At 40.5% G+C, this 13,544-nt stretch overlaps 1 protein-coding gene across 1 annotated transcript in view; it reads right to left on the bottom strand.

Annotated features, from left to right (window-relative positions):
- LOC122813886 (zinc finger protein 2-like) overlaps positions 1–13,220 on the bottom strand; it is a 235,369-nt gene extending 222,149 nt beyond the window's left edge. The window contains exon 1 of the mRNA XM_044086426.1: positions 12,754–13,220. Coding sequence (XP_043942361.1) covers positions 12,754–12,984 — 231 coding nt within the window. The 5' untranslated portion in view covers positions 12,985–13,220. The remainder of the gene's footprint in view (positions 1–12,753) is intronic.
- Between the last annotated feature and the right edge of the window lie 324 nt (positions 13,221–13,544).

The following is a 13,544-nucleotide window of genomic DNA, read 5'->3' as shown; positions in this document are numbered from 1 at the left end:
TATTCAAATACATTACTACCATTTATATACAATTTTTGGACAGGTAGATCATCATGAATAATACCACATACTTCACTAGTCATGGCAGCGTTATTTTCAACACCAATACAATCTTTAATCCCAACATCACCAGTAACTGTTGTATTCAACTGCCTATTACCAGCACACAAAAGCACATTGACCCCATATGTTCCTTCCCCATGTATTTCACATGTTTCAATACAGAGGTCAACATCACAATTTGTTAGTGTTTCCGTCACATCATTATTTAAATTAATAACTTTTTTACTAGATCTTAAACAAGGCAGTTCATCGTATGTGTTTGCATAAAATGCACTGTCCAAGTCTGTACTGTGTTCAATACCAGTGCAGCTTTCTACCCCATCAATCCATGTGGCCATCATACCCATCGGACTTTTAATAACAGACACAGCGTTTACCCCAAATGAATCAATCATTCACAAAAACTTCCTTGCTGGAATCCAACATCTTCATTTCAGCTTTTTGAAATTTGTTAAAATTGCCATTTAAAAGACCTTCCATCACCTTCCAACAAACTTTCATCCACTTCATTATTCACTTCAGCATTATCAGTTAGTGCCAAGCAGTTAACTTTTTTTTTACCACTACAAAGCTAGTATTAAAACATCTAATACCAGATGTTTGTTTTATTTCATCATATTCAACGCCCTTGGTCTTACTTTTTTATGCAACAAGTTTATCGTTGGTGGTATCATGGAGGTCCCCCTTGCCATCTGCCCCAACCCCCTTGCTGTGCACAATACCCCCCTCAATTCTGGCCCTTGTTCTTTGCCGTCCATTGACCATTCTTGTTTTTTAGTCTTGCTGACCGCCTTGGCATTTCCTGAAAATCCTGACCACTATTGTTAGCAGCATCAGAGTCTCTAAACACTTCTTCATCATTCCCCTCATCACCAAAGGAAGAATGATCATCCTGCTGCACTACCTCTGCAAATGACACCCTTGGTTGAAAAGTGGTCCTAGGAAGGGGGTATGCTTTTTTGTTCTTATACTCTTCTTCATCTCTTAAGTTTCTTACCTTTCCTTACCTTAATGGTCTTCTCATGTTGCTCCACCCTTCCGAACACACCTCGATAAAGGCCTTCATTACTACTGAACACCTCGTGTTCAGTAATCTCCTTCTGCAACTGTACAATCTCCTCTTTGAGCACTGCTAATTGCTGTTGATTGTCCCAGGTTAGCAATCGCATATACTCAATTCCCATACGATCAGATAACTCCAATAGTTCCTGGTGTAACAACGAACCATTTGCAAGGTTATTAGGAAAGTTCTATAACCTTAAACCTTTCGGTACACGCCGCACCCTTATGCAGTCATCAAAGAACACGTTGTCCAGTTGTAAACCTCTATATTTTTTCAACGCCTTCTCCAAATGATAAATTTTCTGCCTCAAATTAGTTGCCGGTTCTGTTTCACCCATCGCTTCTTTGTACGGGCTACCCATTGGTTTCATACCCTTATTGAGCCAACTTAAAAACCCGTTGCTTTTGAAGTGTGTATTTTGGTGTAAACCACTTGCTTCTTCCTGTGACCTCCTTCCTCTACTACCTCCACCAATAGGATTGCCGCCTTCTACCAACACCCTCGAATAGGGTACGCCTCCAGTAGTTGCTCCGTTACTCGAGTTTATATTACCATTCACTGTTCTCAGTCTCTCATTTTTATCTTTAAACTCCTTCACGTTCTCACATACTAAATCCACTTTAGCATTAGTTTCATTGATAAGAGCCAGCAGCTGCGTAAGCGTCACTTCTTCCTCTTGCTGTTGCATATTAACTGCCACAAAAATGCCGATATGTTCAATAAAATAAATAAAGCGGGATAGCACAGGTCCAGGTCAAAAGTGTACTTTCCTTACCCGAAACCTCCTATAAATAGACTTATTAGATATAGCAGCGGGATTTGCACGTTTTAGCAAAGATTAGGCAGGCATAAGGTTCCAAGTGGAAGGTCTTATTATTAAAGAACATGCATATAAATGTTTTTATCAAGTGTTACGTCAACGATTTTATTAATGTGTTTGATTTTTTAAAAAAATGGTGACAGATCACAGGACAAGTGTGTAAAAGTATTTAAAAAGAGGGGAAGTGATGTTTTATGTTGTATCTGATGAAGTTCCGTTTTGAATGTAATGCATTAAAGGAACAAAAGCACTCATACAGGCTTTCTGTTGAATGTTGGGACAAACATGTGTGGCTATCTTACTTTAGAAGTACTCCTGGTGTCTTATTTGTTTATTATTGGACTTTTTTCTGGAGTTTTTGTGTTTTGTGGACTTACTACTGGCATCTTAGGAGGTTTCGGGTAAGGAAAATACACTTTTGACCTGGACTTGTACTATCCCGCTTTATTTACTTTATTGAACATATCGGCATTTTTGTGGCAGTTAATATGCAACAGCAAGAGGAAGAAGTGACGCTTATGCAGCTGCTGGCTCTTATCAATGAGACTAATGCTAAAGTGGATTTAGTATGTGAGAACATGAGAGACCGAGAACAGTGAATGGTAATTTAAGCTCGAGTAACGGAGCAACTAATGGAGGCGTACCCTATTCAAGGGTGTTGGTAGAAGGCGGCAATCCTATTGGTGGAGTTAGTAGAGGAAGGAGGTCGCAGGAAGAAGCAAGTGGTTTACACCAAAATACACACTTCAATAGCAACGAGTTTCTAAGTTGACTCAATAAGGATGTGAAACCAATGGGGGGCCTGTATGAAGAAGCGATGGGTGAAACAGAACCGGCAACTAATTTGAGGCAGAAAATTTATTGTTTGGAGAAGGCGTTAAAAAAATATAGAGGTTTACAACTGGACAACACGTTCTTTGATGACTGCATGAGGGTGCAGCGTGTACCGAAAGGTTTAAGGTTATGGAACTTTCCTAATAATCTTGCAAATGGTTTGTTGTTACACCAGGAACTATTGGAGTTATTTGATCGTATGGGAATTGGGTATATGCGATTGCTAACCGGGACAATCAATGGCAATTAGCAGTGCTCAAAGAGGGGATTGTGCAGTTGCAGAAGGAGATTACTGAAAACGAGGTGTTTAGTAGGAATGAAGGCCTTTAATCAAGGTCTGTTCGGAAAGGTGGAGCAACATGAGAAGACCATTAAGGTAAGGAAAGGTAAGAAACTTAAAAGAGATGAAGAGTATAAGAGCAAAAAAGCATACCCCCTTCCTAGGAACACTTTTCAACCAAGGGTGTCATTTGCAGAGGTAGTGCAGCAGGATGATCATTCTCCCTTTGGTGATGAAGAAGTGTTTAGAGACTCTAATGCTGCTAACAATAGTGGTCAGGATTTTCAGGAAATGCCAAGGCGGTCAGCAAGACTAAAAAACAAGAATGGTCAATGGACACCAAAGAACAAGGGCCATAATCGAGGGGGGTATTGTGCACAGCAAGGGGGTCAGGGCAGATGGCAAGGGGACCCCCACGATACCACCAACGATAAACTTGTTGCATGAAAAAAGTAAGACCAAGGGCGTTGAATATGATGAAATAAAACAAACATCTAGTATTAGATGTTTTAATACTAGCTTTGTAGTGGTGAAAGAAAAGTTAACTGACTGCTTGACATTAACTGATAATGTTGAAGTGAATAATGAAGTGGATGAAAGTTTGTTGAAAGGCGATGAAGGCCTTTTAAATGGCAATTTTAACAAATTTCAAAAAGCTGAAATGAAGATGTTGGATTCCAGCAAGGAAGTATTTGTGAATGATTCATTTGGGGTAAACACTGTGTCTGTTATTAAAAGTCCGATGTGTATGACGGCCACATGGACTGATGGGGTTGAAAGCTGCACTGGTATTGAACTCAGTACAGACTTGGACAGTGCATTTTATGCAAACACATACAATGAACTGCCTTGTTTAAGATCTAGCAAAAAAGTTATTAATTTAAATAATGACGTGACAGAAACACTAACAAATTGTGATGTTGACCTCTGTATTGAAGCATGTAAAATACATGAGGAAGGAACATATGGGGTCAATGTGCGTTTGTGTGCTGGTAATACAACAGTTGCTGGTGATGTTGGGATTAAAGATTGTATTGGTATTGAAAATAACGCTGACATGACTAGTGAAGTATGTGATAATCTACCTGTCCAAAAATTGTATATAAATGGTAATAATGTATTTGAATATGTGATGGAGACATGTATAGATAGAAGTAGGGACTGCTGTACTGATGTTTGTGACTTAGATAGACCAATATTGGGGACAAATGTAGGAGAAGTGGGTTTTGATTTTTGTTTTGAAGAGGAGGACGATGTAAACACTGATGTGTGGCAAAAAATAATGCATATGAATAGCGAGAGTCAAAAGCCTAATATTAATGTATTACCTGGTTCTGTAAAAAGAGGAAATATACCGATTGATTGTAACATCCCTATGATGGATGAACCTGGTCAACTTGGAGTGACAGCAGACAATGTTGAGTTGGAAATAAACAAAGTTATATTGAGTGAACATAAGGGATTGAAGATATACAGCTATACTAATGAAATACTGGACGTGCATCATGGGGAATTGTTATCAAAAGGGTTTACTTTTGTCCCAAAAGGTCAAAATTATGGAGTGGACACTATTTTAGACATCAAGTTGTTCTCGAGACCGATTAATCTAAAAATATTACTAGAGAAGGGTGAAAAAAGTGAAGAAGAAGATAGTAATAAGAATGTTAAGGGATTGTTGTGTAGGAAGAGTAAATATAACCCCCCTTTGGTACCACCGGTAGCTATTTTTGAAAAATTTATGGAAATGGAAATTGGGAATTTATATAGTAAATAAAGAAGACATAATTGTGACAATCTAACCAAAGAAGAGAACAGTGTGTGTTGAGAGAATTAATGAAAAACTACAATATTAGGGTGATGAAACCAGACAAAGGGGGTGGAGTCGTTATCATGGACCAATTTGACTACACTAGTAGAATGTTGAAGCATTTGAACAATAGTGAATTCTTTATGCCAGCTTCTATAAATGAAATTAACATTTTTAATAGAAGGTTAGATTTTTTATTGGAAGACCTCTTTCTGGAATATAATTTCTCGGATGAAGAAATGAAGTTTTTGAAAGTGGAGCACCCAAAGGGTGCTTCCTTTTTTGGAATACCAAAAATCCATAAATCTGTTAATGATCCACCAATGAGGCCTATAGTTGCAGGGAGAGAAAGTAAAACAGAGCCTCTAGCCAAGATGGTAGATTTTCACCTAAAAAAATTTTTTGAGGGGAAGGACCATGTGTTAAAAGATTCCTGGCATTTATTGAGGAATTTAGCAGAAGTGGATTTTGAAGAAAAAGTGATTTTTTTTGAATATTGATGTGAATGAAGGATTTATATATTTTTGAGTATTGATGTGAAGGATTTATATCCAAGGATCCCCCCATGAGGAAGGTCTGGAAATGTTCCAAAAAGCCCTTAGAGAGGGTACTAAATTTTCTAGTGATTCAATTTTTGTGTTGTCAACCTTTATGGAATTGGTGTTTGGTAACAATTTTGTTTGGTTTCAAGAAGAGTACTTTAAACAGACTCGAAGAGTAGCAATGAGCGCAATTGCAGCCCCAGTTTTTGCTAATGTAGTTTTATGGTATTGGGAGACAAAATTTGTCTTGGAATCAAGGTTTAAGGATATGATCTACAGATATTATAGATTTTTGGATGACATCTTGATATTGTAGACAGGGGAAGAAGACCAGGCAGATGATTTTCTTGAATACATCAACTGTAGTACCAATTTCTTAACATTCACAAGTACTAAAAGTAAGGAAATGGTCAATTATTTGGATGTGCATTTATATAAGGATGAGAGTAATAGGTGTGATGAATCATCAATTTATAGGAAACCTACTTACTCAAAATAGTTTGTTACATTTTAATAGTGAACATCCTTTTTGGCAAAAAAGGAACCTTATTAAGGGACAAATGATTAGGGTATCTAGATTGACTAGCGAATACAACAAATTTGTGGAAGAAATTAACATTTTGAAAGAGATGTTATTGGCTAGGGGATACCCTAAGTTATTAATTGAAGGACAAGAAAGGTACGTGATGCAGAGGACGGATGGATTTGTACCCCCCTTTGCTTAAGAACCCGAATGTGAAAATAGGTGGATCAGATGCACCTATGAGTTCATTCAACTGCATTTTAACATTTGAAGCACACTCCTCAGAAATTAGTAGAATTTTAGAGAAGAACTGGAATGGAGTATTTGGGGCTTTTGGTCCAATTGATAAGGTAGGCCCTAGCCCTAGGGTAGTGTATAGAAGGGGCAACAATATGAAAACCATTTTTGAAAGGACTAAAACAAGGGGGACAGGATTATGATGGGGAAAATGAGCCCTTGTGGATGTTGTAGGGAATGTAAATTTATGTTTGAAACAAGGAACTCGACTATTGAAGGATATGACAGGATTATTAACATTAATGGTAATTATAATTGTAAAACCAAGGGAGTTGTTTATGTAGCCCTATGTCAGAATCCATCAAATCACACACACTCAAGTCACTCAGCAACAATTACTATTAGGACTCTGTCATAGTACATGTTGGGAGTGAATGCCTTGAAACGTACCTCTCTGGACTATACAAAGAGAGACGCGACTGAACTCTCAGATTACGTGTCCCAGGCAGGTATGGCCCTAGCCCTAAGCAGCATTCTGCCTTCACCTTGGATGATATCATAATACTGACAAATTATGGATTTCAATAACTGGCTTAGCTTCTGGTGTCACTCCAGTGGGATCCAGTCTCTGACAGCCTGGGAAGACATGGCAGACAGACCATGATGTTTTGCCAGCACCCCGGCTGTACAAGGCTACAATGCCTTTCACATGTTCAGACCTCAAAATGAGCATTAAAGAACCAAAGGAAGAAGTGTATCCATCTTCATTAAATCCAAATACACCTCAAGTCTGGTAAAACAGTACTACAACTCTCTTGAGCTACTGCAGGTCCAAATAACTACAGGCAAAATATCCTTCCACATCATTGCTAGCTACAGGTAACCCAGCCACTGGGGATGCAGAAGCCAGTGCATTTCTTTGTGCCGGTCCCAAGCCCAGATAAATGGGGAGGGTTGCGTTAGGAAGGGCATCCGGCATAAAACCTCTGCCAAATAACTTATGTGGAGAACATTTCATATTTCCACACTGGATCGGTCAAGGCCCAGGTTAATAACGACCACCACCAGTACTGTTAGCCAACAGTGTGCTGGCGGAAATTGGGCTACTGCTGGCCGAAGGAGAAGTGGAGGGGGAAGGCATGCCCGAAGGCAGGAAGAAAGGAGGAAGGTTAGGAGTGTAGTAGTGAGGGTAGGAACTTTGAATGTTGGCAGTATGACTGGTATAGGGAGAGAGCTAGCTGATATGATGGAGAGAGGGAAGGGTGATACATTGTGCGTGCAAGAGACAAGATGGAAGGGAAGTAAGGCCAGGTGTATAGGAGGTGGTTTCAAATTTTTCTATCATGGTGTGGATGGAAGGAGAAATGGGGTAGGGGTTATCCTAAAGAAACTGTATGCCAAGAGTGTTTTGGAGGCGAAGAGAGTGTTCATTAGAGTGATGTTTATGAGGGTTGACACTGATGGTGTAATGATGAATGTTGTTAGTGCATATGCTCCACAAGTTGGGTGTGCAATGGATGAGAAAGAAAAATTTTGGAGTGAGTTGGATGAAGTGGTGGTGAGTGTGCCCAAGAGTGAGAGACTAGTGATTGGAGCGAACTTCAATGGGCATGCTGATGAAGTGAACACAGGGGATGAGGAAGTGATGGGTAGGTATGGTGTTAAGGAGAGGAATGCAGAAGGTCAGATGATTGTGGATTTTGCGAAAAGGATGGACATGGCTGTGGTGAGTACGTATTTTAAGAAGAGGGAGGAGCATAGGGTGAATTACAAGAGTGGAGGAAGATGCACACAGGTGGATTATATCCTATGTAGGAGGGCCAGTCTGAAGGAGACTGGAGACTGTAAAGTGGTGACAGGATTAGTTAAGCAGCATAGAATGGTGGTCTGTAGGATGACGTTGGTGATCAAGAAGAGGAGGAGTGTGAAAGCAGTGCCAAGGATTAAATGGTGGAAGTTAAAAAAAGGTGATTATGAGGTGGAGTTCAGGGAAGAGTTAAGACAGGCACTGAGAGGCAGTGAAGAGTTACCGAATAGCTAGTAAGGGAGATTGCTAGAAAGGTGCTTGGTGTGACATCTGGATAGAGGAAGGAGGACAAGGAGACCTGGTGATGGAATGAGAAAGTACAGGAGAGTATACAGAGGAATAGGCTGGCGAAGAGGTGGGATTGTCAAAGTGATGAAGAAAGTAGTCATGAGTATAAGGAGATGAGGCGCATGGCAAAGAGAGAGGTGGCGAAGGCTAAGGATAAGGCATGTGGAGAGTTGTATGAGAGATTGGACACTAAAGAGGGAGAAAAGGACCTGTACCGATTGGCTAGACAGAGAGACAGAGCTGGGAAAGATGTGCAGCAGGTAAGGGTGATAAAGGATAGTGAGGGAAACGTACTCAAGTGAGGAGAGTGTGTTGAGTAGATGGAAAGAGTACTTTGATGGGCTGATGAATGAAGAGAATGAGAGAGAGAGAGAGAGAGAGAGAGAGAGAGAGAGAGAGAGAAGGTTGGATGATGTGGGGATACTGAATCAGGAAGTGAAACAGATTAGCAAGGTGGAAGTAAGGACAACTATGAAGAGGATGAAGAATGGAAAGGCTGTTGGCCCAGATGACATACCAGTGGTAGCATGCAGGTGCTTAGGCGAAATGGCAGTGGAATTTTTAACCAGATTGTTTAATGAAATTTTGGAAAGTCAGAGGATGCCTGAGGAGTGGAGGAAAAGTGTTTTGGTACCTATCTTTAATAAGGGTGATGTGCAGAGCTGTAGTAACTACAGAGGGATAAAATTGATCAGTCACAGCTTGAAGTTATGAGAAAGAGTAGTGGAAGCTATGTTAAGAAGGGAGGTGATGATTAGTGATCAGCAGTATGGTTTCCTGCCAGGAAAGAGCACTACAGATGCAATGTTTGCTCCGAGAGTGTTGTTGGAGAAATACAGAGAAGGTCAGAAGGAATTGCATTGTGTCTTTGTGGACTTAGAGAAAGCATATGACAGGGTGCCTAGAGAGGAGTTCTGGTATTGTATGAGGAAGTCGGGAGTGGCAGAGAAGTATGTAAGAGTGGTACAGGATATGTACAAGGGTAGTGTGACATTGGTGAGGACTGCGGTGGGAGTGACAGATACGTTTAAGGTGGAGGTGGGATTACATCAAGGATCAGCTCTAAGTCCTTTCTTATTTGCAGTGGTGATGGACAGGTTGACAAATGAGATCAGACAGGAGGCCCCGTGGACTATGATGTTTACAGATGACATTGTGATATGTAGTGAGAGTAGGGACCAGGTTGATGAGACCCTGGAGAGGTGGAGATATGCTTTAGAGAGGAGAGGAATGAAGGTCAGCAGGGCTAAAACAGAATATATGTGTGTAAATGAGAGGGAGGGTAGAGCAATGGTGAGGATGCAGGGAGTAGAGTTGGTAAAGGTGGATGAGTTTAAGTACTTGGGATCAACAGTTCAGAGTAATGGTGAGTGTGGAAGAGAGGTGAAGAAGAGAGTACAGGCAGGGTGGAATGGGTGGAGAAGAGTGTCAGGAGTGATTTGTGACAGACGGGTACCAGTAAGAGTGAAAGGGAAGGTCTACAAGAGGGTAGTGAGACCAGCTATGTTATATGGGTTGGAGACTGTGGCATTGACAAAAAGGCAGGAGTCAGAGCTGGATGTGGCAGAGTTAAAGATGTTAAGGTTTGCACTGGGTGTGACTAGGATGGACAGGATTAGGAATCAGTATATTAGACGGTCAGCTCAGGTTGGACTGTTTGGAGACAAAGCAAGAGAGGCGAGACTGCATTGGTTTGGACATGTGCTGAGGAGGGATGCTGGGTATATTGGGGAAAAGGATGTTAAGGATGGAGCTGCCAGGTAAGAGGAAAGAGGAAGGCCTAAGATAAGGTTTATGGATGTGGTGAGAGAGAACATGCAGGCGGTTGGTGTGATGCAGAGGACAGGAAAAAATGGAAACAGATGATCCGCTGTGGCGACCCCTAACGGGAAGAGCCGAAAGAAGATGATGATGACCATTGCTAGCTACAGGTCCCCCACCATGAACCAGGAGAAGCATACTATCTAACTGGACTTGTTAGAGCCACTCATACAGCCAAACACCTTGGTCCTGGGAAATTTCAGCTATTCTTCCATCAATTGGGTGACTTACACAAGCACAAACAAAACTGTTCTGAGTTTCCTGGATTTTGTTAATTCAAATCCCAAAGTCACGGACTAAAACTAAATGCAAAAAAAATGCCTCATTATCCCCTTTGGCAAAGAAGTATCCCCTGCTAATTATGACATAGATAACACCTCCTCTATGTTCAATCCCAGTAGTGCAAGACTTGGGAACACAGGTTGACAGCAATCCAAAGTTCGATCACCATGTGTCCATAGTAGTAAGGAATGCCTTCTACATTGCACATCACATCCAGGACTAAGGAGGTTATAACTCAGCTGTACTTGACCCTTCTCAGGCAACTAATTGAGTACAATGCTCCCTTCTGTATGTATGTACCTCACCAGACACCTGCAGCAACCGGAAAGACCACAGAGGTTTCTTACCATGAGAATCAAGGACCTCCAAATTGTGACTTACATGAAAAGACTGAAAGCCCTGTCATTATACTCTGTATCATACAGGCTACTGAGAAGCGACCTGTGCCTGGCCTACAGAGTAGTCTCCAACTCTGCCCTAATGGAAACGTTGCACATCCGCAAATCAAATGGGACAAGAGTCACTTGCTCCAGGGATCTCAACCTAGGCTGTGACATTAAAAAAACATGTAGAAGAGAGAGATACATCTCCCAGAGAATGCCACTTCACTGGAATAATCTCCCACTTCACATGAAGCAGAGCTCCTCAATGATCCTATTTAAGTGCAACCTTGACAATTGTTTGGGTGACCGTACATTCACCCCGGGGGTTGGCACCTATGTCCATCATGGACAGCAGTAGTCGGCTGATCATAGAATTGCAATGCTAACAATGACCAAGTAACTATGGTCAGTTATAGTGCACTGTTTTTTTTTTTTTTTTTTTTTTAACAGGGCTAGGCTGATAAAGACCCTAGGGCCATTAGCCTAGTAACCTCCTATGAACCTATAAGAAGGAGGTTCCACAGGATGCTGATCTGGTCTTTCAGGAATATTCAAATAAGGGACTAACCTCTAAGCTTTGGGATTGGCCCCTCGTTTTTCAGTCTCCCAGATTTTCCGCCAGTCAGCTCCCTGGAACCCAACAACCATCATCTACAACTAGCTTTAAATAACTGACTTCTTAATTGTAATGTATTAGAACAAGAACACTCATCCATCTAGCTACTTAATTGAATAAACTAATGGAAACCTCAACATACCATGTTCTCACTATACCAGATAAGTGTACCAGGCAAAAGCATGCTGGTGTGTTTGATGTGAAAAAGGTAACATGCACACAGAATATATACATAAAATAAGGACAGAAAACTGTGATTATCAAGATGAGGAGGACACAACCACCTTGGCTCTTTCCCCAAAAGATGGCATGACCCCACAAGACTGTTATTTTAGTCGGGTTGGAATGCAGTCCAGCCAAAACACCAACGGTAAGTGTGGCAAATTATCAGGCAAGTCCAGATCTTCACAATCATTGTCCACAAGAAACATAAGTCATAAGTATATAGAGTTTACTATAGTAAAAAAGTATGTATGTAACTGTTGCATGAGCCATCATAGACTTCACAGTTCTCTATACATGATCTCTGCAAATACATTACTGGATGATGACGTGACATAGCATGTTGTCTGCAAAAATAATGTATATTATTATGCTAACAATTACTCTCGATTTATGTACTTTATAACTGCAAGTTTAAAAGTTAATTCAGCAAGGGATATTAGTAGGAAATGGGGGGGGGGGCATCCCTGCTAATATATTCATGAGGTCATTGGTATGTTTACCATAACTGAGCATCTTCACACTGTAGGTGCGACCACACCCCCTTCAGGTGTCAGTTAAGGTGGGAATGCCCCCACCTATGTAGTTAGCTCCAGGGGGTGTTCTTTTTCAATTTAAGCCATAGGAAAAAAGGACATGATACGGAAAGATAAAACAGGAATAAAGGGGTATGCGACAGCTGCAGGGTTCATGTAGTGTGTGTGTGTGTAAACAAGAAATACCAGTTTGAATCCTCCTGTTTTTAATAGGAATGCAAGGTGATCTTTAACACGGATCCTGCATTAGTATTTATATCAACAGTCTATTTTAGCATGATAGTTTCCCTTTTTTACTTTTGTTCTTCCTTAAGGAAAATGTTTACTACCCTTAAGGCTACTAGGTTTCGTTGTCTCTCCCTATAATATATATTTTCATATACCAGCAGAACATTATTCACCATAGACAGATAGTATATAACTCACAGTAATAAAAGGTACGCATTTCTTTATGCACCCAGTACGTACATGAAAACCTGGATATTTTTGCAGTCAGTAGTCACTAACAAAATAATAATAACAACTAAGCAATACACATTTCTGAGGTTAAAATTAAGGAAAAGGCATGTTGGCACATTCCTTATACAGAACAAGTCAAGTAATGCTACTAATCATGAACTGCATCTTACCTTATAAACAGTGACAGCCTTTTGCATGAACAAAAAACTGTGGCTGGAGTGGCTGGGAACACATTGAACACAAATAAAGGCCTCATCCTCCTGACAAAACAACTCCAGTTTCTGTCTGTGCTCCCTACAGCACTGCTTTGTTGCCTTACTTGTAACACACACATTCTTCTCCTTGCAACTTGTTTCCTGCCTTGCGTGCCCCAGTTTCAGTCTCTGTGATCTTCGAACCATTATGAGCCAGTAATCAGTTCACTGCGTAGCTTTTTGCAGGAAGTTTGTGTGTATTTAGAGCAAGCTTTGTTGTTTGTATCAAACCCTGTTAGAAGAGGACCAACAGAACTTATCCACAATTCTGCGTTTAAAGTTCTTTGTTTAAAACATATCACTCAAGCTGCAAGACAACAAAGTTTCAGTTTTCAGAGCACAGGAAATAGAATGCTTGGGGTAAGGGACCGCCTCCATTTAAAAGGGCAACACGTGGAGCTCTTTATTCCGACCCCATAAATACCTCTCTAAACATACAGTTTTAATTGGGCATCTTAGTTTACAGCAGCTACAGCCTTTTTTCAGAAGACAATTATAATTAACACGGTTAAAGACATTTAACTAGCTGATCAAAAGGGGAGTAAACCATATCTCTGTGCCAAAGTTTTTACCACATTTCACATTTACTTCTATCTTTTGCTTTTCCCTTAGACTATGAGGACTAATGCTGCTCTCATATTTATTGAAGAAAGTCTACTAACAGGCACTTTGTTTCACCCAGAATAAAATATAATGTCAAGTATTTT

This window comes from Protopterus annectens, chromosome 10.part0, assembly GCF_019279795.1.
Source record: "Protopterus annectens isolate FY-2018-M chromosome 10.part0, PAN1.0, whole genome shotgun sequence".
NCBI lineage: Eukaryota > Metazoa > Chordata > Ceratodontiformes > Protopteridae > Protopterus > Protopterus annectens.
Note: the sequence above shows the minus strand (reverse complement) of the source record. Positions and strands in the feature narration are given on the sequence as shown.